Here is a 27,994-nt window from a genome sequence, read left to right as displayed (position 1 = left end):
ATAACCGACCAAAAATCTTTGAACACTAGACAGTGATGAGGAAATCTGTCAAGTGTACTAGGAAATAAGCATGCTGACAGCTAGCTAATAAAGTTCAACTTCAAATGATAGCAGATAGGGCATCTGAATTATAGGCTTCAACAATAATATAGATGAGAACGTAACTGAACTGCCATCAACTAGCTTAACACCCCACTGCATAAATAAAGAGCATAACCCACTTATTTTCACTCTATCTTACATATTCTACACCTGGCCAGGTGTCTGCATAGTAAGGAAAAAAAAGTCTGGAAAACCAGGTATTATCCAGAATGATAATAGGATGGGTAGGTAAGAGAAGAAAACTGAGAAGTTCTGCACAGGAGCCACTGTTTGGTTGACATTTTCACACCGCCCCACTGTCCCTAATGACCAGAGAAAAGAACAATTTGTGGAGCTGCTAATGGCAGTTACCACGTCCTGATAACAGCATGTACAAATCAGTCTCTTCATTTAATGGGTCTGAGATATTTTGGGACCAGAACAAAAAAGCTCGGTCTTGTTCTGGAGTCCATGAAAGGTGTCACCAGATGGTGCTATTCCATGCCGTCTTCTTTCCCTTACCTCGATGTGTAAGCAAGTTTTCCTTTTTAGAGACACACAGTAGTTCTAGCTTTGCATTGTACCACATTTTACATAAAGGAAATTTCAGGGAAGAAAGATGTATGAGGGGCAAGAGAGGCTCCCCTCATTCTCACGTTCTGATTAGAGATTCTTCCTGAAGTAAATTTGTCTCTGTAGGACCAGAGCACTGCCATCCTGCCAAGGGCATCCTTAAATAAGGACATATTCTGAATACAGCATTTTAGGACCGATCCGTTTGCGTATAAGGTCATATTTCAGATGTAACCTGACATTGCTAGTTTCCACGTGGTGAGAGGTTCAACCTCTGAGACAATCAGACACACAAACCAGAAGGACACTACTGCCACCAGAACTCCACTCCTCCTTCTCAGAAATCATCCAGGATGGTCTGACTTGATCAACTGCTTGAAGTATGAATGCGAGAGGTATGTGATGGGGAACTGAAAGAAGTGATAAATACATATGACCAGATGTAGAAAGAGCAAGAGCACTGAAGATGTGAGAAGATTAAATGTTTTTCTTTCTAAGAAAGGAAAAGCATGAAAGAGTTTAATCTAGAAGACAAAGAGTGAAGAGAATTAAGAGAAACTCCTCACAGATGCACTTCCTTCCAAGATCAGTCTGGACACAAAATCTATTTTCACATCATTGTCTGAAACACAGTTTTCATTTGAAAACAGACAAGAACTGCTCAGTGCAATGAATGCGTCCTGTTGCTGCACTGAGTTCATACTGGACTTGAGAAGAAAGATTTCTTACTGGCTTTGCTCTAGTCACATCTTCCTTGCAGTCAGGACGAATATTTTGACACCCTAGCCAGGCTTCCTGCCATTAATAGCTTCATTCCCTCAAAGTATTCTTCCTTAGAGCAAGTTTGGAAGGAAAGGGATTATTTATTTTTTATGGCAGTTTCCCTGCTGCAAGTGCAGCTGGGTGTAAAATTGCCATAGAAGCTCAGAGATTGTTTAGCTTTTTATTAACATTTTCTTCTTAGCCTTTCGTTCTGAAAATTACCTCTTGTCAATCTTCTTGCCTGAATGTCACACACAGTCACTGTGGGACGTTGCTGCTGATGTTTTCCCATTCCTCCCTCCTCCCTGCTTCTGAATGTGAACAGGTCCTTTTTCTACTAAGGGCTGCTGAAAGATGCATACAGCAGCATGACAGTATAAACTGCTCTTCTCTGGAGACTACTTTGTACAGCACTGACACAGCTGCTTGAAGTCAATGTCAAGCTCAGTGTCTCTTCACTTGGGCTCAGATACGATGAACACTGAGTTGGTGTCCTGGACACCGTGATTAAGCACAGTCTGCACATCTTTTTTGTTTGTTTTGTTTCTTGGAATCATCTTGATCTCTGTAGTTACATTGTTTTCATTCCCCTCTTTTTCTGCAAATGTTTTGCTCTCTCTAGAAGGTGAGATACATGGTCAAGGATTTCTCTTATGTCAGAGGAAGGAGGCACCAGGTACCGGCAATGTATAGCAACAGGGTTGGTTTTTTTTTCTGCAGGCGATAATGAATATCTGAATCAAGATCCTCTTTAGCTGCTGCTGTGCTGACCTCCAGGCTCTGCCACTAGCTGATTAAGAACTTTGTTTGTTGATGCTGTTAGTGTTTCTGCTTCCCCACCCCCCCAGCTTTGAAAATGGCATAAAGCATTGTTTTTGCAGTAAGATATATGGATCTCAGGATTGAGACAAATGCATGGAAATCTGCTTTTACAAATAAAAAGAAGACATAAGCGAGACATTTTCCACATTAAATAGGAAAAAATTTAAGACTGCCATCTCAAAGCCTAGTATGGTATGAAATCTCAGCAAGGAAGTGGCCATTACAGGAACAGAGTTACCTCACAAGTGATCAGGAAGGTTTACAGAATCCTATCAGGATAAATGATGTCAACTTTTCTAGCTTTTGCAAAGTACAATAACATGAGATAAACAGATCTTTTCCCTTATAAAACACTTTAACAGCAAAGAATATTTACTAATTTGAACTGATACTAAATGGACTACCATCTAATAACATTAAGAACTGACCTGAAATTATCATATAGCATACTTGGGAAATACTTATTCATTCACCTTTATGCCCCTCATTGACTGCTAACTGTTCCTAGGCAAACACTGACAACGGTATCTTTTACATGCTTCTATTTGAAGAGCAGGTTTCCCTTTCTGTATTTTGAATTGAGATGAACTTATGATGTTAGACATAAAATGGGAGTATTTTTTTATTTACACAATTATGTGGTCTTTCTCCCCTGTTATGACTAAGTATAGCATTATTTAATATAGCAGTCTAAAAGCTTGGAGAGAAACAGGTACTGGGACATTTCTACATATTTGAAAGCTCACCCTTACATTACAGTTTTGTTTAGGATTACTAGAGGAAATAATCTGCTCTAGTTTCTTGTTTGTTCTGAGACCCATTGTTTCTCCTAAGAAGTACAAGGCAAATATAACCGAGAGTATGTGCAAACACTAAGGTGGACAAAAAACTCGACAAGAATACACAGTTTTATTCATATGTACATTTGAGAGAAGTACAAGTAGAAAACACATGTGATCACATGTGGGACTGCAGAAGCTATTCAGACAGTGAAAACGATACCCTGTGATCTATGAGTGATCACAAAGTTCAGTTATAATTAGAAAAAATAACAACATGACTAACACCCATAAGTTTGTGAACAATACATGTACAAAATTTTAAAACATAAATATAGATCAAATGATGAGTAATGAACAAGTTAAAAAATTATCCAGTAAGAGGACAATTCATTAATAGAACAAAAGGTCAGGGTATCAGATCAGCTCTGACAGCCAAATAAGTTTGGTTTTTTTGATCCAGCTTTATTTTTACAGTTGATAAACTAGTTCAAAGAACGGGACTCTCAGCTGAGACAGGACTCTACTGTTCCTCTGAAGCTTCAGCATTACACTGAGACTATCATGATGCTCAAAAAAAAAAAAAATCTTCTGAGCATTGCATAGAGCAGAAAGGCACCTGGCAAGAGACCTGAGCACCCCAAAACTAGAATCACCAATGAAGAAGCAAGAAAGAAATAGTGGAGAAAATCTTCATAACTTTCCACTTGTTAGACAAAACTGTTATCTGGTATAGCTAATCTGGGAGCACTGAAATAGTAGATGCTTCTGCATTTGAAGATAGAAAATCATTGGCAAGGTTTGCACATGCAGCCATGGCTGCATGTGCAAGAAATGGTACAGATGAGGGTTGAATGGCACAGGCAGAGCTTTTCTAGGAGGCTGGATATATGGGTTTCATCCATGTGCCAAGTTCTGGCATTACCACTCATTTCCACAAACTCATCCAGAAATTCAGTATACAGTAGCAAAACTTCCACTGTAAAGGAAGAACAAAACCAAAATAACGTCTTCTGTTTATGCCTTCTGCTTTTTCAAGAGAAACTCTAACTAGAAATGCTTTAGATCAAAACCATACTATTCCTTACTTATAAAACACCACAATAACCTGGCAAGATATAATTTTGCTCTGATTTCTTTTCCATTTCCTCTCATGACCTCAATCAGTGCTTCAGAATATTCAGAATAGCTCCCTTTGCCCTTTTTTTTTTTTATAACTGAGAGTATGGCTACTCATAAAACATGATTAAAACATATGTAGTTCAAATGTTATACAAGATGCTGTTGCTTCTGCGGCATGTACTATAAAAAGTTCTGTATCTTCCATTATTGTTTTGTAACTAAAGCTCTTCAGCAGGAAACTGATAGAAATAAATAAATGCAAATAATAACAATATGCCACAAAGCCTTTGCTCCTCATATATCACTGTTCAGTAGAATTGGGTAATTCATGGTATTTCATTGGGTAAGTCATTTATACACATTTTACCAGTGAACTAATTTGCTGGAATATTCAGTTGGTAAATCCACAAAGAAGGACAGTCAAAGCAATTTAATGTTCAAACTAGCATCTATGAAAACACTTGCAGTATTTACTTGGATTTACTTTCAGCTTGCCCAGAGTTGTCTGATTTCCACCAAAAGGGGAGAGGGAGAAAAGCATTTCTACAGAAGGTGACTCTGTTTCAACCAACTGATTTCAAGGCATCACAGTCCTTAATCTCAAGCACACACAGGCCCATGGCACATGCACCCTGACCACTCTTTTGCCTGACAGTCATTACTTGACCTGCTCTGCCCACATAACCAACCTGACAACCCCCTGCTAGCAAGCCCTTGTTCATCAGCCCCTTTGCACTCTCCTAACTCATGCTGCCACCATTTCTCTACTGATATCCTTGACCAGATACAAGGTATCATTCCTACATTGCATCACAAGTAGTTAACACATCTTTGAATGCAATGGGAGTCTTTTAGGAGATGAAACAGGGCAGTCCAAGAAAGTCCACACTCACCTGGAATCACCCACACATATTTTGTATTTGGAAGCCAATGTCTTGCAGTAAAAGTACTGCCACTGGTCTGGGGAGCTTCTGTGGTGTTGCACAGCCCCTGCATTACAAACCCACAGCCTCTGTGTCGCAAGGATCTGGGAGCTGTGGTGGCCCAGCACCCTCCAGCTCAAACAAGGTAAGGGATTGGGAACAAAAAGGGAAGGGAGAGTTCAGGACTTAAACTTGGCAGCACTATGATAGACACTCGGTATTTTTTCTTATTATACCATCTGCCAGTGCATGCAGCCATAGACAGATATATGGAGACATCAACTTACCCCAACCAATGAAGAGATATAGCCGAAAAATCCTCTGCTCAGAAAAGACTGAAAGTACCAGCAGCGTGTACAGGTACATGCCTTCCACTAGTAACCAGTAGTAGTTTGCAGCCACACAATACTGCATCATCACAAAGACCAAGCGGCAGCTGAGTGACTCCTGTGATGAAAAAAAGCACAAGAGGGGCTGAGAATAAAGTGATATTAACCCAAAAGACTGTTTCTCCTCCTACTCTTGCTCCTTAAAACAACACTTGCTAAATTAATCACATTTGAGTACTGAATGGACAGAAGCAAGTAATAGGTGCTATACACAGCAAATTGATGCTTTCAACAACATGTCTCCTTTAAAAAAAAAAATAATTACGTGTTCTCAATAAGCAATGGCTTATAATTTGAAAAGCACAAAAAAAGAGCAGCAAGTGAAAGGTACTGGGTCACTTGCAGTCAGTGAATCTTTTTACTTCTCCAGTTATTCTATTCTGTAGCCGAGCATTTCTTTATTAAAGAGCAAATAGTAGATGCTGTAATGTTGACTATTTTTCAAAGCTGATGAAACCACTATTGGATAAACCATGTGTGAAAGCACAAAGCCTAGGTTTTTTTGGAAGGAGGAAATGACTGACAATCCAATGTGAACATTTCCAAACCATTTAAGATATGTATCACAATGTTATTTTCTGCCAATTGATACATTGCAGATGAGAAGAAATCAACCATCATATGAGATTAACTATGTGGTATTAGTGCTTAAGCCTTAGGCAAAGTGTCAGAAAAGGATGGGTACTAAGCATGAATCAGAACACATGCCCTTTATGACCCCAACCCCACACTGCAGCAAAAAACGCTGTACCCCTGTTCTAGAATCACAAGAGCTATACAAATAATGAAAATTCCTTTATTTGAAGATTCAAGTACATTTTGTATTCCAAATCTGAAGGAGGAAAGGCAGCTTTTATCATATTCACGAAAGAGCTGTATATCCTCTCCCTTTGGAGTATTTAATTAGCCCGTTCCTTTAAAGCTTTCTAAATGCTTTCAAATTTGCATTTTAATCAGATACTCCCCTTTTTCCTTTCATCAACAGATTATAAAGATCTCCAAGAATGACCAAATAATTTGGTCATTATACAAGACAGACAGTCCTATCACAAAAAGGTGCTGGCCACTGCTAAAAGAAATGAACCTGCAAGCACGGGAAGAAGATATAGGCATTTGTACACATATAAAGAAATCCACCTTTTCATGTTTCCTCTGTCTAGTAGGGGCAAACTTCCCACAAGCAGAGAAACATGCCACGGCATCAACTACCTGCCTGTTCCAAGCCTGGAGTGGCACAACCACAACCACATACATTGTGCTGCAAGTTTCAGAGAAACTCTGTGGACTGAAGAACAGCATTTTCTATAACCCTCGCCACATAAAACAAAATTACCTGCTGTGATGCAGACACACCACAGTGATGACTCCAATATCCTGAGAATCACCACACTGTCTGCCCCTACCTGGAAGGAGATAAGTCCTTCCCACTGGTGCTCTTGTGTGGCTGTGCTGTACATCCACTTCACCACTGAGTCTTTAATGAAGACTGATATAGCCCGGAGGATAAAAGAGGTGAAGAGGTTCAGGTGAATATAATTCCTCGTGCAATGCAGATGTCTGTAAAAAGGAAGAACCAGTCATGACTCACTATCTACGTAAAAGCTGCAACATCACACTGAGGGAGAAAAACTCCCTGAAGGAGGGAAAAATAAGCCCTGTTGGAAATCAGGAGGTACCAAAGGAAATCCCATAACTTGAGAATAGCTGTAGGGATTTCAAACTGTCTTTGGGAAGAAATCACTATGGAAAAGACATTAAAAACTTCAGCCCTAAGTGTGAACGTTTGGGAGAAGGAGGAGATCAGTGCGTAAGGAAAAAAGATATTTTAGAACTTGAAAAAGTATAAAAATAAAGTCATTTTCAGAAGATATATCTGAAAGGACTAAAAAAAGTCAAGTTTCACATAACGCTGAATCTAATCTATTTGAATCGACCTCAGTGTCACTGTAAAGGTTTACCTTGGAAGGCTCTGAACTGGCGTGCAGTACAGTTTCTGGCTGCGCTCAAACCAACAATGAAAAACCCACCTGTAAATTACTGCCTTGACAACAAGAGAAAAATCTGTATTCAGATTGCCTCCTGGGGAATTGTAAACACTATCTGTAGAACTAAAAGGAACAGCATTTTCACCTCTGCATTCAGAATTGAAAACAACAAAACAAAGAAAAAAATCCTCTTGAATTTCAGCAGCCAGCTACAAAGACAATAAAATTGCTACTTGTCAAAAAAAGAGCATGTTAAGGGATAGCAAAAGAAACTGCAGTCATGTAAATGGTATCCAACTGCAGAGTGTTGCCAATGTTTTACCAGCCTTATCCACAAATATTTTTTTCTTCCAGCACTGCAAGGGTGCACACTTCGCTTCAGAGAACTTACACTGGGTATGATTATTTTTTGATGCTAAAAGATACAGATAACATATGATAAAGAGCAATTATTCTAGCAGGAGTTTCAGGTAACATGCTTTAAATGTCGATTTTTACTGCTCCATAAATTCGGGTAGAAAAATAGACTTGGTCTGAAAGTTATTGGTTTTGTGCTGAAGAGGAAGGAAAACTTTTTTTCACAGGTCAAATAGAGTTTTTTGCATCACTTTTAAGTCACAGGTTATTTCAAAACTTACCTATGATTAATATTTATTTTCCTTTAACTCAAAGTTTATTTGTTGATATCCTTCAGAACTGCTACACATTTAATCCTGATTGAAAAAATTATGTAAATTAGCCAATTGAAGAAAATAGGTTGCAAGTAGTTACTGAGTATTTCTGCCACAGGCAAGGCAAGAATTGTTCAAGGCATTATTCAAATTGTTTCAGTCGTGAAGTTATGGGCCTATTTCAGCTTCCATCACTAAAGTTACAGACTTTTCTTCCATTTCTTTCAGAGGATACAAAATTGGACACTAGAGATATATTGTTTCCTCTGTTGTATCATTATTAAAAACAAAAATAAAGGTTATTCTATAGTCTAAGAACTCTAAAAAGCCTTCCTATTACAGAAGTGGAGAACATCAGCATTTTGGTGCCCCTGAGTTAGATTTTGACCCCCATTTGTTGAGGTTGCACAGCTTCTGGGGAGAGGTCACAAGTGAAGGTTCCAGAATCCAGCAACTGCAGTCCACAAAGGGGTAGTTCTCATGTATTTAATGAGATCCAGGATCAAGCTGTTCCTAAACAGAGAATTTAGATAGGAAAGCACTAAATGGATTGGCAGCACAGTTTCAACAAGGCTCTCAGTTCCTTTAACATCTCTGAACCCGCATTTTCAAAATCAGAAGCACATACTCATGTACACTTCTCCAATCCCTGCTTCACAGTTAGCAGAAAAAATGCTAAAGAATCTCTTTGCAAAAAGTCATGGCATAAAATTACCCTCTCTCCTACCAGTCCTCAGTAACAAACTTGCTCTTTTGTTCCCTGACAAAAAATACGTGCATCCTTCCTTCCTTCCTTCCCTCCTTTGAAAGGTATATAGTTGCACTTTGTGACCTTTACATTTGGGCTGCTAACGTTACTGAAGTGTCATTGATGGGTGAAACAAGGAGAACGCACTTATCCTGGGAGACACTTGGAGACTTCAAGACCATCTGGTGTTTTGTCAGACGAATCCCAAAGTTGCACAGGTACAACACGTACAAATCATAATTATCACGTGGCATTCACAGGGGGTAAAGTAAGTCTCTGCATTTCAGTAGCCATTTGAAATCTTCTTTGAGATTGCTAGCCTTTGCTTCTCCATTTGAAGGAAGAGGGATAACACAATACTAGAAGGTGTGGTACAATCCTAAAATACTTGTGTCATTTCAGTTTTGGAAATTGGAAACTAAAAGGCATGACTGATCTTTTTAAATACATAAGGGGTACAAACTTTTAGGAGGAAGGAAAGGAGAGTGACTGCCTTGCTAACAGGGAGTGTTGGCACCAGATCAAATGATTATTAACTGGCAATGATAATTCTTTAATCAGGGAAGAAAGTTTAAGAATACCAGGAAATGGAAAACTATACTTTTTTAGGAGGCAGCCTTATCGGCACGTAAGGGGGATGATAGGATCTGGCTACACACAGGAGCAGGGAGTAGGACTTCATGGCAGAGCAGGATCACATCTTTGTCATTTCTATAGATCAGCTTTCTGTCCTCAGCATTCCCAGACCACATGAAAGTCTGGCTAGACTCAAGACACCTCTTGGATTTACAGAAAAAAAAAAAAAAAAAAAAAGAGATATCTCTGTTGGAGTCCAAAGTTGTTTGTTTTTTTTTTTTTTCCCTTTGTATCTTTAACCAAATCTACACAGTGTATCATTGGCATGTGCAACCAGTAGTCTCTTAATTTTGATGCACTCCATGCAATTTGTTGGTGCATACCTCGATGAACCCAATATGCTAATCTGTCCAGGTGACGCCAATTTATTTCACAGAAACTTCTCAAGTTTCAAAATTAGGTTCTCTACCATATTGCAAAAGAAATAAGAATTTCTGAAAGCTCTCCAAAAAGAGCAATTGTGTCCAAAATCCATTTCTGCATTGAAATACACCTGGCAAGTGAGGGTTAGGAAATAGACCAGACTGAGCTTTGTGCTCTCCGTAATTCCAAGCAAGACAAGTTGAAAACTTCTATCCTAAATGTCCTCTCACACCCCAGACTAGTATCTCATCTGCAAGGCAACACCATGAGGGAAAGCTGGAATCCCTCTCTTTTCCCATGTCTTTCAGTGGAAATGTCATTGAAATAAAAATATCACAACAAAATATTACAAATTATGAAAAGCATGTTCCACACATTCATACAGTTAACACTACAAAAAATTAGGAATTTTTCTTGCATTTTGAGAAGAAATGATTGTAGGAACACAGAAGTGACATAATAAATAATGAGGTGAAGGAAGAAGAGAAAAAAACATAATCAAATATTTCTGTCAAAGTCTGATACTATCATATAGAAAAACATAACACCTTTTCTCCACTCTCTTCAGAGCTTTGCCCAGTTACCTGAATCCAAGAAGAATGGCAGTTGCTATTACAAGGGCAGAGAAGGAAAGAGCATATCCAATGGTGTATATGATGGACAAATTCAGGAGCTGTTCTTCTGGTGCATCCTGAGAGCATATAAAGGAGAAAAAAAAAAAAAAAAAAGGAGGGGGGAAAAGACAGAGCTTGTGGGCTTCAGTTCTTTTCTCCCAGCTGCTTTCTAACTTTTCTTAAAGATAACCAGAAGTCATTCTCCTACTGTCAAGTTTAAATGCATGTATCAAATCAGTCTTCCACCTTCCATATGCTCTAAAGAAATAAAAGTTTAATCTTAATTCCCCAGCTGCTCCCAGGTGTTCACTCAAACAGTTAGGTTTTGCAGCCAGGCTAGAAAATAGATAATGTGACATTATTTCATAATAAAGTTGGAAAGGCATGAATTACCACACAAGCAAGTCTTAAACAGATGGCAGGAAACACAGACACAACTCAACCCTGCAGTAAAAATGGCAAAGCTGATGTTTTCAGACTTGAATATTTAAAGCAAGTCTCCTTACTGTGTAACAAGGGTGTCCTCTGGCTACATATATACTTAGAAATAAAAGAAGCCTGGTCCCATTCGCTGACTCAGAGGCAAAGCATGCCTTGCATTCATACAACCAAAGTATTTTCTGCCCCCAAATAGTCTTTCTTCTGCCTCAACTATGCAACCTCCTGGTAACGAACCACAGCTCACCACCATCGCATGACCTAGGTGTTACAGCACTGCCTGGGAGGGAGAACTTGATGCAGGCCAGAGCAACTGGGATGCTTGCACTACCCTGACAGTCCTGGGCTGTGGCTCTCTTCAGATTCACTGATGAAGACTTGACCGCCAAGACCCTTGCTTGAAAATGCTGGCCAAAAATCTTTAGGGAAAAGAGAAGCCTTTGAAAAGCTACACGCAGGTCTGAACAGACTTATGGCTCAGCCTCTGAGGCGCACTCATATTCTCTTATTCTGGTGCATTTCTAAGCACGTATCTTCATCTAAATAGACTCAGGCATTTTACTTCCCTTCTTCAAGATGCTAATTCTGCAATTGACTCCTGAGACCTGTGCTGAACAAAGGAATATATTCATTGTACTTCAGAAGTAAGTACAGCTATTCAGATGTACTTTGCACAGCCAGGAGGATTTAAGATGAACATACAGGCTGTTCCGCAAGGATTTGCTAGGCTAATGTTTTAAAGGGAATGATGAGAGCTGCCTTACGAAAAGGATTATCTTTTCGGTATCAAAGCTCAGGCAAACTATTGAGATTTGACAATTTAAAACATCTACACAGATAAAAACCACATCGCACGCTTAAAGTGAACAATGTTATTTTATAAGGACTCACTCAGAAGCTATTTTTGTTTTAGTGACAGTTGTAACATAATACACAGCAAACACATCAAAAAAAAGCTCTTGTTCTCAAGTACAAGATACATAAAACAAAGTAGGTTATTAGGGGGCTCTATATACATTAGCTGGAAAACCAAACGTGGCTGTTCACATTTCAAGGAGTGACACCATGTACACAGGGTTTCAGAATCCAGATCAGTTCATGGCAACTTGGAGGCAGGTGCCAAATGATGAAGTGTTACCATTAGGTATCTCTCTCCTTGGCATATTCCAACACAACTCTGGAAGAAATCATAATGGCAAACAGGGGAAAAAAAAAATAAAACAACCAGGCTTACACTTTGCATTAAGATAACATGCTCTGCTGAGATACCCCAGAACGTGGAAGGGACAAGGAATAAGGCTGCAACTTAAAGGAAAAAGTTAAATTTAACATATTTGGAGAACTAGAAACTATCTTTTTTCCCATCTCCTTCTAGTCTGCTGCCATTTATTCCTTCTGAAGAACAAGGCACTGAGCAATGGGAACTCCAGAGGACACAGATCCCACAGCACTTTGGAATTTCATATACCTGAACTGTTATGGTTAGGTATGTACTACTTCCCAGTACCTTGGGACAGAGAGTGCACTCAATTTATGTGAGGAAAAGCATCACCCTTGGAGGCTCACAGCAGTAACGGTATCACGTGTCATGGGAACGCACACAGTGTGCTAGCTGACGCCAACAGCTGACAAAAATCCCCTGGAAATCCCTACGTTCTCCTTCATTTGGTGCCAGGTGTCACAGCTCCCTGCAGAGTATAAAACACTAGGGCAAGAAAATAACACTGACAAGCCTAATTCCATCGCCCACAGCAAATTAAGATAAAAAGACAAAAAAAAAACCAAACAAACAAAAAGCAGGGACTGCCCCCTACCCAAAGGTGGAAAGCAAATATCCTTCAGTTCAGTTCATCTTAATCACCTTAATAGCTGCTAATAAGACAGAGAGAACAAATGGTCAGTTTATTGTAACAATGTGCTAGTGGAAGAAAAGGCAAAGGAATAAAATCAGGTCACTCCTCTGGTTCAGGTGAGCTGCAGTTGAGCCCCCTGCGCTGCACTGCAGCTGGGACTAGGTTCACTTCTCTTGGCTCTCTCATGCACATTTAAACCTGCTCTCCTCTAGCCTCTATGATCCCTTTGTTGAAGGGGGGAGGCCTGACATCCCCTTACCATTAGGCTCACTGAAGTGAGGCACCCAGAATGAGTTGGTAATTACTTCAACAGGACAAAAGCATGTGGGCATCACTGAACTACATTTTTCCTCTCTTCTGTTTTGTCCTAAACAGCAGCAGCAAGAGACAAAAACTTACCTGGTCAGAGGCCTCACACTCAGACAGGTTCCTCCAGGGCAGTGTCGAATTCTCCTTCAGCAGCCACGTCCCCTCTGAGGTGCAAAACCGGTACACCTGCCCATGCAGCACTGCCAGAAGCAAAACGAGCCATGGCGTTAGCAGGAGGAGAGCCTGCTAGCAGGGCAAGGTGTGCAGAGTTGTCTGAGGCTGAGTGCATTCTCCCTTCCTCACCGATGGCTCTCCTGGCTGGAGGGAAATGCCGCAGCGCTGCTGGGGGAGAGTTTTCCCTGCTCCCTACCTGCAGCAGGTGTGGCTGCTCATCCTCAGGGCCAGGAAGAGGCTTGGGAGGACACGGCTGCAGCAAAGGCATCAGACGACACATGCTCCAGGACAACTGCTAACCGTTCGGTAACATCAGTCTGAAATAGTTACTGCCACTTTTGTGTGGATTTTATAACATGCATAAATTCCAGCTCACTAATTTTAAGACACACAAATTTTGGAAATGATAAGCCTCAGGTACATAATTCACAGGGAAAAAGAAAGTGCACCAAGAGTAAATGTGCTTTCTGCTTTTCTGAGATCATGCAGACCCAACGACAGAGAAACCTCAGAACAAGTATTCTAACACAAGCTCCAAAATGTAAATGCTTATACAAACATCTATGCTACAAACTGAAGCTGTGAACCTTTGCCTAACTACACATGTACTCATTTCATTCCTTCTGTCTACATGTTTGAATAACAAAACCAGCAGTAAATAAAACACCTTTCTGAAGCAGTTAGCAGCTTGATCTTGTAAAAGCAGGTACAATGAAACAGCTTGTAATAAAATTACATCAGACTGAAGCATCAAAATAAAAGTACAAAAGGGGAGGAGCACTCAACCATGGTGTATCAAAAGAAACCCTCTCGGGTGTCTGGAGTATCGAGGAAGTCTAACAACTTTTACAGCCGTACATAAGCAACCTGAACGTGCCCCTGTATCTGAGCATAGCTAGAGTAGCAGTGTTGGCTGCTTTGCAAATGAAGTTTCTTACCAATCACATTTCTGACCCAGCAAACTGACCTATTCCGTGTTATGCAGTGCTGAGTCAATCCCTCAACCAAGGTTATTCTCTACCAAGGCGATGTTCGGAAATAAACACTGAGAACATTTTGAGGTATACAGAGCCATTAGGAAGATTCAGTTCTACATGGGTATCAAAACACATTTCAGTTACAGCTTTTGCTCAAACCCAGTCTTGCCTACTGCAACCCCATCCTGTTATCAGCTCCCTCATTACTGCAAACAAGAACATGGTAGAACTTGGCATTTCTGTTCAATGGGAAAACATTAACACTTATTTGAAATTATAACAACCCAGTAGGCTATTTGCATATTAGTTGACAAGTGATAATTTGTTTGGCAATTATCAGCAGTAGATTAGTAGTAGGTACTCTAAGTGAAGAATGATGTTTTAAAAGATAATATAGACATTCATATTCTAATAAGCCATTTCTAATGAGTATGCTAAATGGTAACTTATAATGATTTTGGTAGGCATAGTCTGTTTGCTTTTGTAATTGGTATACTGAATGTACCAGTAAGAGATAATATAAAGATGATATAAAAATTAAGTTATGCCTGGTGGAGGTTTTTCCTTACTAGTAAGGATATCTGTTTGCATATGTTTACACAAAAATAGAAGGAGAGATTAAGTCAGCACATCCAGCATTATACATTCACAGGCATTAACTGCTATGAACATTGTCACCTGCTCTCATCTACTGCCAGTGCCAACACTGCCTTCATTTGCGATGTTGCTACAACGTTAAGGATCTCACACCTGATGTAGAGCAGCAAGGAGGAACGCATTATGTTTTGCCCCATCAAGATTAATGGACATCAGATTGAACTAAACCATTCAAAACATGTATGCAAAGGCAGCTCTAGGAATCAGCAATATATATTAGAAGCCAATGAAGGTGAAATCCATGGGGTTAAAGTCCAGAGGGTTACAGGACTCAGAAATTCAGTCTGACTGCCACTACATGAGTTGTAACCAACAAGTATTACAAGACAAAATTATAAAGAGACACAATCCCCCACAAAAATACATTCCACTATATTTCTAAAAAAGAAAAACTTGCTGAAGGAGAATTTCACATTCTCTGAAACTCTTTGCGAATTCTTCCCCCCATTATTTCTTACTGTCAAGGTCTAATTGGGATGAAAGCTTAGCTTCAGTGTATTTATTTTCTCTCCAAATCATTGTGACACATTTTAATTTTCTTTTTATTGATAACACTTCTTTTGAAATAATGAGGGAAATCTATTGTATGCTGAAACCTGGCTTATATTGGAGAATAGAAGAGTTTACAGTAAACGAAACATGAAATTTGCCAGCAGACAGAAGACCAGGCAATTAATTCAGATACGAAGAAAACCAAATGTAACCCTATTACACTGGAAAGGAGTCTTCCTGCCACATCTAGGAGTCACAAACATTCAAACTGGACTGATGACTCTTACAGACTTCTGGTTAGCCACAAGCCAGCTGCGTCAGGCTGTCATAGTCTCACTGCTCACTGAAACAGTGGTGGTCTGTGCAGGGCCCAGAGGCAGCTAAAGACCAACTGAGCTGCCTGTATCCAGGAAGACCTTTAAAAAGCAAAAGAATTAATCAAACCAAAAATCAAAATAGATGAGACTGTGTATGAGCATCTGTGTATATATCTGGTGTATGGAATTATTTGTTAGTCAAAACACTTACGAGACACAAAAAGTTGAAAAAAGAAAACTTAGACCTCAATGCAGTGTTGAGATTCTGGTTGACACATGGAGAGATGGTTCATGAAATTGTTGAGAAACGGCACAAACCACAACATGGAGAGAGCACAGGGCTGTGTACTGCAAGCAGCCAGTTACTCAGGAATGTCAAAGCAAGCCTCATTGCTGTGGCAATAGATTATTTTCAGTTATGTGTCAAACACCACAGAACCCACACTACATCAGCAGAGGTTTACTGCAGGAGCCATGAAGGGCTCGGTGATAGATACACACCACACACGAGACCCTTCATTCCCTGTGGCTGGACATACCCAACACTGCACCACGCAGGACCTGAGGCAAACTCAGCCCAGGAATGCTGACATCCTTGTATGCTGTGTGATTGGGCACAGAAGCCCCCCAGAAAAGGGGGCTCAGAGCTTCAGTCCCATGAGCCCTGGCCTTCACACAGCACAGCTGCTGCAGGATGCGCCTCTGGAGCAGAGCCCTCCTGAACCGCATCGTCCTGTGGCCACTCCTGGTTTCTCTGCTTCTGAGAAGCACAAGGCAAACAAGACTGTCTACTCAAACTCTGGGCAACAGGCTCCATCACAGGCAGCCACCTGCTACTGTCCAAACACATGAAAAAGGCTGTTAATGACTGACAGCTCAGAAGAGATGTTACCTTAACTTGAATGCTCTTTGCCTCGCTGAAGAGAGGGACAGAGAAGAGTCAACGCCAGAAACTCTCCTCTGGTGTGTCTCCAAAATAACTGATAAAAACTTGGAGACTTTAGATCTTTTTTGTTTCATATACAAGATAAATTCTCATCTTTGCTTAATGAAAGCAATTTCAACTAATTTCAAAGGGATACCCTGGCTATTAATCAGGGACCTTTTGTTTCAAGCACTGCAAGTATCTTATTCTTATCCCTCACAGGAAAGCACGTGGCTTGCATTAACACTACCTGCAAATGTTCTTAAAACAATTTTTTCACATGGAACTTTTATAACTCCCTCTCTGCACAGCTGGTCATGGCTTAGGAGATCTTCAACCTCCACAAATTGATAAAGGGATAGTATTCATACACATTCTCTTTGCTGTGGGCCTGATCCAAAGCTCACCAGGAATCCCATTTCCTTCAGCTTTCATATGAACCCATTGCTGAAAAAATTCAGTTATTTATACATACAGAGGCAAGCTAACAATGACATGCTTGGAGGTTGCCTGTGTGCCACAGAAGGCAGGCAGGTACACAGCTTCCCCCTCAACTGCTGAGCAATTTCAGCGTCTTGCTTGCAGGTGGTTTAGTCAGAGGTGATTCACATTTGTCCATGCCTGAATTCTGAGGAGTAGCTCAGGCCCTCTTATCTTTAATGCAGTGCAAATACCAAACATACAACAATCAGCTTCAGTTCTAACAGGCCAGCATGATGAGCAATCTTTTTTGTAAGCTTGAGCAGTTGCCGCCTCCTTGCTATCCTACAATATGTTTTTCTTGTAATGCTTTTTGTTACCAGATAGTCAATGTTTCAAATCTCACCGACTATTACATTCTGGAATTGGCTATCATTCTCTGCAAACAAAAGAAATAAATAAATCTACAGCCAGCGCATATGGAATCTAAGCTAAATGTGTTCAAAGTTACGCAATCTTTGGAACAGCGGCTTAATGATGCCAGTTTATTTGAACAGTGTCAATCACACCTCATTAGAGTTACATATTAAAACATGGATTGGTGCCCAAAACTCAGTCTCTTCAAACTGATAAGAGATAGAGAGTCCAAGAGTTAGCATTGAAGTTAATAACATCTGTCTAGTTCTCTGATGAGCCTGTAAATCAACCAAATATTACAACTACCTAACTGCTTATATATATGGAGAGAATACGTTATCACAAGGGCAGGAGGTTCACAAACATTTCCTTCTTAGCCCCCTATAACTAGAAATAAAACCAAAGTAGATTATTTCTCTGCTTAAAACAACCAACTCGATCTGCATTTTACAACACCAGGGTGTCAAGGTCAGTGTGAGATTACTCACCCAACTGTCCCTGAGGATAAATTGGAACATTATTTATCGTAAAAACAAATTACAGCATGTCCTAGCCAATCAATTCTATTGAGGCAAAGAGATGAGAGAATAAGAAAAAGAGAGACCACATTTTTTTTCTGCTTGCTGTGTGTCAAGTATTACAGACCTCTCTCTCTGTTAATACCTGGTCTCTGTTTCCAGCAGAGGAAATGTTTTAGAAAAGGTAACAATTTTCTCCATAAACAGGGACTCTGTAGTTTGAGAGCATCACAACAGTCTTCAAAACAGTCTGGTTTGTCCCTGAAATGAGAAACTTGCTTTTTGATGGGGATAACAATTGATCAGAATTTAAGAGGTTGCATTCCCATCAGCAGCTCTATTCAGCTATCATTTGGTGTGACCTGGGCACTGCTCTCCTGAAAGGAGCCACTCTTGGCTGTAAAAGCTGCTGCATAACTGTCACTCAGTCCCAATCCTGGTACTGCCAACAGCAAGGACAACCTAAACCCAGGACTTGCCCATGAGTGTGCAGCTGGAAATAGGACACCAGGGAGCAGCCTGATCACAAAGCCTCTGGGGAGCAGGAGCAGATCCAGCCTGGTGCTACTGTCCAAGAATCACATTTATCAAAATGCGCATTTATGCTGGGCTCACTGCCACATCATCTGAAATTATATTACCTCAACCGGCAGTTTAACTACTAGTACTTTATTTAGTATCCCTTACCACTATTCCTCCTCCTTCATAGCGTATTACTCAATTCTTGCTTTAGTGATGATAAAAGAAAAATTTAAAAACAGCTAACCTTGCATTTTGTCTCAAAGGCAGAAAGGTTGGTGGTCACTTCAAATTCTTACAGCAGGAATAGAATAATTTTCAGTTGTATTCTATGGTTTGGGTGAGAGGTGGGGAAACAGATCCGAACATCCCTGTGAATTTTCCTCATCCCTAGCTCCTAGACTGAAAGATACAAGAATTCCTCCAGACTCTTCTGATAAAAAAAAATAATTATTGCAAAGAAGAAGAGTGGCAAGAGAAAAAGTGTCATGCATCCACACCAAGAGATGGATGTGAGCCTACACAAACCTAACAGATACCTTTACATGGTGCAAGGGGTGATCCAATTAAGTGAGCAACAGCCATGCCCCAGGCTGTACAAGCCCACCCTGCATGCCCTGGAATCCTCAGTGCCCGAATCCAGTGCTATGCTATCAAAGGCACAAAGTCAGAGACTCTGCATATGGAGATGATGCTGTTTGGCATCACCCAAGGGAAATTGCCTGCATATAAATTCTTATTTAAAAATATTCATCTTGGAATGAAATTAACACAACAAAACTAAACATTTAAGAATTAGGAAGTGTTAAGATAAAGCTACTTACGTGGGTTTTAGTTCTACCCAGTGACACTGTTTCTACATAGTCATACATTTTTTCCAACAGAATCCATTGTTTTATTTAGGATACAGAATAGAGAGATCATTTAATGGGAAAGTACTCATCCTTACCACTGTGAGATGTCAAGTCATATTTAAGCATACTGAATCAAGTCTATACCAAGTATTTTCTTATCTGCATAGTCAATTCAAAAAACACTGGTTCAGCTCCCCAATGAACACTAAGTGCTATTATCTCATATGTGTACACAGATGATCCAAAAAATAAAGAGCATATTCTAGTCACATAGTAAAGCCAATTTTTTACAACAAAGAAAATTATGCAGCCACAAAATTTGTTCTGCATGGGCATTCAATTCCCCTAGTGCAGAGATAATCTTTTGTCAGCTCTGCAATATCTTGCCTCACACAACACAAACTCCCACAGTTAATGAGTCAATGATTCTGCAGAGAAGAGCCCCCTCTACTACATATCTCACAATCAAATCCATTCTGCATGCTGAAGGAATAAGAGATTTGTGGAAAAATGACAGAATATAGCTTCATAATTAAAAACTACTTGCATAATGGTGGCCAATAAAGGTTGTGCTAGCAAAGTAGACCATGCCAAATCATAAAGCATTCATTAAGTTGTAACCTTTTACATCCTTGGGTAGCAGTTAATTCTCATAAAAATTAAAGTATCTTCCTGAAAAACAATAGTGTTTAACACAGAGTATTACCCGAAAAGGAGCTACACTTTCTAAACATTTCAGCTGAGCAATTTGTATTGAGAAAGAGTCGCATTAACTATGCTAGACCACACTAAAGCCTAACAACTTTTTTGAAATATACTTTAGAAAACAACTCATAAAAATGCACGCATGTATGTATGCATTATGTTTAATAGAGTGTTTATGAACTATAAAAGATACGTGAATTAATGTAATAAAAGAAGGTTGTTTATGAAAAACAAGTATTTATGATAATGGTACAGCTTTGTGAAGGCTTGGTAAGATACCAAAAAGCACTACTAAAAGTTTTGTTCAGAATAAATAAAAGTGGGTTGGAATAAATTTACTGCAACACCAAATGTGATTGGAAGTTTAATGCATAATAAACTTGTAAAAATGGTGCTAAGAGGTCTTGTGTTTTAAAGTTATTGGATCAGTTAGTTAATGTAGTTGATAGAAGACATCTCATCAGAGGATGTTAAAATAAAGCAAAAAATTATGCAATATAGAGTTTTCTTAAAAGCCTGCATAAGATGAAACTAACGTCTTCCCAGGGCAGAGGAAGGGATCTATTTTACTGTGCCCATGCTCCAAGGACCTACAAAAATAAACCAAAAAGCACCTCAAATAAACAAATAAAGCATGTAGACAATTAAAGAAAAACAAGCTAAAATAAAACAACCAGGCAAATCATTAGCATGATGCTTACTGAGCTAAAGCAAGGAAAAAACACTGAAAAAAACCAACAGATAACTAGTATGTTAAATATGCATAGCTAGGAGGGAGAAGGAAGTACACATGCAAATAAGCACCAGTTGTTTGATGCAGCTTCTGAGCAAAACAAGAAGCTTCAGAAGACACAGGTTAAAACCAGTGCCAGGTGCTGCAAAGAAACTGCCTATCTCTGGCAACAGGGAAGACAGTGGTATTTAGTTACCCTCAAAAACAATGGTATGAAGAATCAATGATCTATAATCCTTAATTATCATCTCTCACAGGACAGATATAAAGGTAAACCAAAAAATCCTGAACAACTGCAAGCTTTCAGCACAGCCAGCTGGGAAAGGAACCCAAACCATCAAACTCAGTTTAGAGATGACTGTAATTCCACAAGTATTACCCACTATCTACGGAAAGTAAAGGAAGTAGATACTTCAAAGCAGAACAAATACAATGAGGCATTTCATGCATTTAAAGAATGAAGACATACATTTTTATTGAGCAAGCTGTGCACTCTGGCATTGGTTAAAGGCATGTTACCTCTGTACACATGAGCTAAAGCATCTGAAGCTGTAAGGAAAAATTGTGTCAGCTGGTAAAGGCTTTCCTACAGATGTTGCTCTTCCACTCTCTGCAGACCTAGCATTACAGATACAAGCTGCATCTACACGGTAAGAAGTACTACTATGCAATAAAACCCCAAACCCAGATAGCTCAAATATAAGAAGAAATACAGACCTCTATTATGCTGCTCAGGACATTGCCCTGTGCCACATCAATACATCCCCATGCTTTGCCAATGGAGTTCTCTACCACACAAAGGGATACACCGACTGAGTTTCAAGCTCTGTAGCAGATATACCCTAACACTAGTATTTCTCTACTAATCTCCTTCCTCTTCTCTCTGCCTCCTTTGCCCCTCTCCTTTTAGCTACTGTCACACCATTCCTTTCTCTCCCCAAAGTGCTAAGGCTTAGACAATAGGCCCAAGCCAGAGTTGACCTATAGATGAATCCTGTGTATTTCATAATTGGTAACCATTATGCCAACAGGTATTATACTAAGTTATAACAAGCCACCTATCCTGATGTAAAAGGTGGAAGTGTTGAAGCCTGAGCAACAGGCCCTGAACTGAAACTGTTAATCCGGAATGTAATCCTTAATGAAATGTGCATGGAGGATGTAGCTATCCGAAATGTATCTGTCCCTTCCTTTGTATGTGAATAGAACAACAGAGTCATGGAGGCAGGTGTCTGTCCCCGAGACATGATCCGAGACCTTGTGCATAATCCCATCAGATAAACAGAGAAACTCCTTTGGCTTCTTCCTTGAGCCCTGGCCAGGCTCTGAGGGGAACCTAATGTGAGATTGAAACCAGGTATTTCCGCTCAAAACAAAGGTGCCAGCTCTTCTGGCTTGCTGATTTTTGGGTACATAAGGCTGGACCCGCTCACAGCGACTTTGGCAGCCTCACCTACGGGTGGTTACACTGCGTAGGATTTCCCACTTGCCGGGACAGGCTCTCCAAACCCTCGCTGTAACCCAGGCTCCCCAGCCACTGGGGGTCTGGGTGATGGTAACATATGCAAGTGATGATGTATCTTTCTCAGTCACTATTCTCTCTCTCAGGTAGTAATGATTTGATGCATTACACGGTATTTTCCTATTTAAGTGCACTATTCTGCCTTTTCTTACTGTATGTTTTCTGTATTATTCTGTAATATTATTGAGTTGTTTCTAGTAAAATACACCTACTCTTTTCACTCTGGTGTCTGAGTTTAATTGGTATACCTAATCAGCAAAACACTCCCCTGCTTGCATTCTGCTCCTTGGTTGTCCTCTTCAGCTTTATTCCTTCAACCCTCCCTCTTGCTCCAGTGCTTACTTCTATGCCACTACCTACCCATTTGCGATGCTCCCCCTCACCCTGCGATTTCCTATCTCTCTCTCAGCTCCTACTCTGACCTGATGTTTTCTAAAAACATTGTAATTAAACAAAATCACAACCTGACTCCAGCCTCTCACATATCCTTTCTCACTAATCCATTCCTCAGACCTCCTCATCACACTCCAGCAGCTCCCCCTGCTCCAGACAAGCAGTCAGGAGGGGTGAAATCAATGAAGCACCTCTTCTCTCTGATCAACAGCACAAGAAGTCCCACTCAGACTGTGCACCAAAAGCATGTCTGGCCTGAGAGTCACACAGGATTTGAGGAGAAAGGACCACAGCTTCACTCTCATGTGGCCTATAGATAGATAGGACTGTAGATACAAACTCTAGGAAGTCTAGGGAGCACACATAAGGAATTCACACCCATGAGCAGCAACAGACATACCACCAAACCACAGGAACCACCTTCTTCCTCAACCACATGCTGAAATGCAGAACAAGGTTTGGACAAAACGTTCTTGAAAAATGTCAGCCTTAAACCAGACTTCTGTTGTGTTGAATCTCGGTCAAATTCTGCAAACCTATAAGCTAAATGCAAGCTCTTACAAATAATAATGAAAACCACCATCTTTCCTGTCAATAATGACTGGAGGCCACTAAAGCTGCAGTTATGTCTAGATTTACGTTTCCATTAAGAAGCCAATCTTTACACAAACCTCCAATTCCTACCCTCCATCATCAAGCTGGGACCGACCCCCAATATAAAAATCAGGAACTTTTACATCATTCTGTTAGTAATCTTCCCCAAGTTTTCTATTTCATTTTAATTTCCTCTCAGTTTTTAGTGCTTGAAGGTATTTGGATGGACATACAATCCTTTTGACTTTTCTTTTCCTGCCAAGGTGCAATGCTTTCCTTGAACACGCACTGCTAACACTACCTCACATTTTAAAGAGGCCCACTGTCATTCATCAGCCACACAAACACAATATTTTCCACAATTTTACCCATGCCTAAAGCAAAGCATTGATGCCCTGCTTCATTAAGCTCCAAGACAATTATCAGGCAGTTTTTTTGTGTGCAAGCCAGTTTTTTTTCCTTTCAGAGGAAATATGTTGATGAGCACTTGCTCTTTTTCTTGCCTAATTCAGTTCTGCTCGTTCCAATTGTCAAAAAGAAAATTAGTTCCAGAAAGGTCATCTGAATCTGGCTGGGCACCAACCACCACTATCCTTATTGTCATTGAACAAGTCAGTACCCTGGTTCTCTCATAAATATGTTGCCCAGAAAAATTTTGTTCTTATTCAAGAAAAATTTAAAGCGATATATGGAAATCCTAACAGTTAACATTTGGAGCATGTTTGAGAAAGATTAGACTTTCAAAATTCATAGCAGGGACCTAGGTCTCTCAAGGAAAATTCTATTTTCTATTACAGAAAACTCTCAAGGGAAAAGTTACCAGGAAAACACGTGAATGGAAGAGGGAAATACTGCAAAATAAATAAAACTGTGTACATGATTAACAAGTGCAATCATTGTATATGTTAGCACATTTTCATGTTAAAGCTGCATGTGGGAAATGGTGTGAAAGGGAGAATGTTCTATAATTAGACTCCTTACCTATAGACACATTTTAAGTCAGTCCATATTTTTTGCATGACTACTCTGTCAAATGAAAGTATTATAAAAAATTGAAACACATAGCAAACACAGAAATAACATCAAGAAGCAAAGAGCATGATTCACCTTTACATAAAACATTTATAGATATATAAGAGTGAGTTGCATCTTCATGCAAATTCACCTGAGGATCTTGGGAAAAAGAAGCAACCTTTAAACTCACTGTCGCATCAGAAGCATATTTGTTAGGTGAGAGAACATGTATAGGTTGGATGCGAGAGGAGCATTTCCTGTCACCCAAAAGTGAAGTACAAGGGATTTCTGATAAAGGAAGAAAGAAGTGGGTTGTAGGTCATATGACTTTTCTAGCAAGTTGCTCTCTACTTATGCTGTTTTAAGATCAGGTATTCATGTTTGTTTAATCACATCTTTGGGCCTTGGGGGGGGAGCACAGGGAGGGGCCATGGGGGTAAAATCAATACTTTACTAATTAGCAACATTTAAAGAAGCCAGAAAGATAACAAGCTGTTTTTAGCAAGGCATTTAATTATTTATCACACACAAGCACTATGTTTATTTAGGCCCTTAATTAGTTCAGTTTACCCTTTGTCCACTGTAATTAAAAACCGCAAGTTCAGTAACATGAAGAAAGGTTTGAGGTCCCCCCATTTAACAGAGTGCACTGGTATTGTGAACAAGTGAAAACATAAAAGTGGGTAGATAATATATACTTCAGCTAGGAAAGACCTGTAATGAGAGCATAGATAAAGTTTAAGGTAATTGGTGAACTCAGATATGTCTGTTGGAAGCTAAACTACCTGCTAGACTAGCACAGACAAGGCACAGAGGTAGTCCAGTAGCTTCCTTGGAGCTGGGTGTAATGGTGTTTATTTCTCACGTAAGTGTCCTATTCACAGTCAGATCAGCTGGGGACAACTTCTCAAGCAGTCACAGAATGAGGCTCAGCTATGTCTCTGCAGAGGCATGCCTTGATGTCCTTGACAGTACATCTCAAGGCATTACTTTAACAAAACAGTATACAGTTATAACTGAGAAATTGCTGGAAAACATAGAGTCCTGCCAACTACTCTAACTCCCACAGATGCAGCCACAGCAAGCTGATATCCCACAGTGAGGCTGTCCAGTATTTACGTTAGGTCCAGCAACACAGAAGACTGAATTCTTCCTAGAGGGCGTCAGGTGGCCAGATCCATGCCCAACAATAACAGCATGCAGCTGCTCCCATCATCCATATATGCACTTCAGTGTCTGGCCACATGCAGTCTCCTTCTGTTCATATCACATATTTGATGAGGAATGCCCACGTTTTGGTTGTAGCAGAAGCAGAATCAAAGCATACAGCTTTTCACTGTCCCTAAAGGAAGTCACATAGCTCACACCAGCTGAAAGTTCATAAGCCCCTGCTCTGTTGTATGTATCTCAACCTGAAGTTAAGCAGCAATTTATTTTAAAATATCACAGAATCATAGAACAGCTTAGGTTGGAAGGGACCTTAAAGCTCATCTAGTTCCAACCCCCCTGCCATGGGCAGGGACACCTTCCACTAGACCAGGTTGCTCAAAGCCCCGTCCAGCCTGGCCTTGAACACTGCCAGGGAGGGGGCAGGCACAGCCTCTCTGGACAACCTGTTCCAGTGCCTCACCACCCTCACAGTGAAGAATTTCTTCCTTATATCTAATATAAATTACCCTCTTTCAGTTTAAAACTGTTACCCTTTTCCTATCACTACACTCCCCAATAAAGAGTCCATCCCCATCTTTCCTGTTGGTCCCCTTTAAGTAACTGGAAGGCTGCTGTAAGGTCTCCCTGGAGACTTCTCTTCACCAGGCCAAACAATCCCAACTCTCTCAGCCTGTCCTCATAGGGGAGGTGCTCCAGCCCCCTGATCATCTTTGTGGCCCTCCTCTAGACCCTCTTAAGCAGGTCTGTGTCCTCCTTATGCTGGGGGCCCCAGAGCTGGACACAGGACTCCAGGTGGAGTCTCTGGAGAGCAGAGGGGGAGAATCACATCCCTCGACCTGCTGGCCACACTTCTCTTGACAGAGCCCAGGATATGGTTGGCCTTCTGGGCTTCAAGTGCACATTGATGTCCCATAGCCAGTTTTCCATCCATTAATACTCTCAAGTCCTTCTCCACAGGGCTGCTCTCAATCCCCTCTTCGCCCAGCCTGTATTTGTGCACACTGTGCTCTGACCCATGTGCAGGACCTTGCACTTGGTCTTGTTGAACTTCATGATGTTCACCTAGACCCACCTCTCAAGCCTGCCCAGGTCCCTCTGGGTGGCACATCCTTCCCCTCCAACATGTCAACCACACCACACAGCTTGGTGCTGTCAGCAAACTTGCTGAGGGTGCACTCAATCCCACTGTCCATGCCTCCAAATATGTTAAACAGTGCCAGTCCCAACACCGACCCCCGAGAAAGGCCACTAATCACCACTCTCCACTTGGACATTGAGCTGTTGACTGCAACTTGTTGGATGTGACCATCCAGTCAATTCCTTATTCACCAAGCATTCCATCCGTCAAAACTCATGTCTCTCCAATTTAGAGACAAGGACGTTGTGTGGGACAGTGTCACAGATTTCATTTGTTTAAACAAATAAAATTGCTAAAATGGAAAATGGCATTACCACATGACCCACAATAGATGCATGTTAATGATTTTTAAAAATTATTTCTTCCAACAGTCTCTATATCTACCCTTGGGATGAGCGGCATATGTTCTAGAGTTCTCTGGTGTACTATCAGATGGAGACTAACAAACAGAAGCAGAGGTGAACTTGAAAGACTAGGGAGCTTTATTTTTTTAAGCAAACTGAGATTGCCTATTAGCTTAAGATATCTTTCAGTGCAAGGAAATACAAATTTTGAATTGTTTATGGATTAGCAAATGCAAAGCAGCATCTTTTTCACTTAAAAAAGGTCACACTGCTTTCCAGCATTATGGGGAGCTTTTCAGAAACTTGGTTTTATTAAAGCAAAAAAAGGAAGAAGTGTAATAAATGTCTGATCCTCTTCAACTGTACCCAATATTTGCAATGAAATTTATTTTCTTACATGTTAAAAAACAGGTAGTTTAGCAATACACTCACACAGCCATCTGCTGTCTTAGTTTTAAGGTCTCAAACTACAAAATTGGATGATTAAATAAAAAGCACAAGACATTAAACCAGACAAGGTTTAACCTGGTCCCCCAAACTGAACATTCCAGCCATGCATATACTTCAAAACTATCTGAAGGGGAACTCTCACACAAATGACTGCTTCCTCAGCTGCATGGCTTTCCACAGACCCCTCCAGAAAGCAACATATATTGTTTTCCTTGGTATGCCTAGCACAGGTGACAGTAGAATTTCTCTGCCCCAGCACCACTGCTAACAGGTGGTCTCACAAACAAAAGCAAGCATCAACCTTGTGTTTCTGCTTTTTGTTTGTGGCACTATGGCACTTTGCCCCTAAAGTCCCTCCCCCTCCAAATCTGAACAGTGCCCAGACACAGGCAACCCTGGGGAAAGGAAAGAGGACCGTGAGAGTAGATTTAATCCTGCAGTACAGCAGATGCCCCAGGAGTGCAGCTACTTGACCATCAGCCCTCCACGATCACATTCGATGGGGAGGGGTGGGGGGAAGGCACTAAATCACTTTTAGGAAAAAGTTGACCGCAGAAGCTTTTCCAGTGGCCTGCAGACAGTGAATCGAGGAG

The 27,994-nt window shown here is 40.5% G+C and overlaps 1 protein-coding gene across 2 annotated transcripts in view; it reads right to left on the bottom strand.

Annotated features, from left to right (window-relative positions):
* Positions 1–27,994, bottom strand: part of GLP1R (glucagon like peptide 1 receptor) — an 84,828-nt gene that overhangs the window by 18,783 nt on the left and 38,051 nt on the right. For both annotated transcript variants that reach the window (XM_074897028.1, XM_074897029.1), the window contains exons 4-7: positions 13,159–13,268; positions 10,439–10,545; positions 6,855–7,008; positions 5,350–5,509 (exon numbers count right to left, since the gene is read on the bottom strand). In XM_074897028.1, the coding sequence (XP_074753129.1) occupies positions 5,350–5,509; positions 6,855–7,008; positions 10,439–10,545; positions 13,159–13,268 (531 nt within the window). The remainder of the gene's footprint in view (positions 1–5,349; positions 5,510–6,854; positions 7,009–10,438; positions 10,546–13,158; positions 13,269–27,994) is intronic.

This window comes from Athene noctua, chromosome 1, assembly GCF_965140245.1.
Source record: "Athene noctua chromosome 1, bAthNoc1.hap1.1, whole genome shotgun sequence".
In the NCBI taxonomy this organism is placed as follows: Eukaryota; Metazoa; Chordata; class Aves; order Strigiformes; family Strigidae; genus Athene; species Athene noctua.
This window is presented reverse-complemented; position numbering and strand designations above follow the sequence as displayed.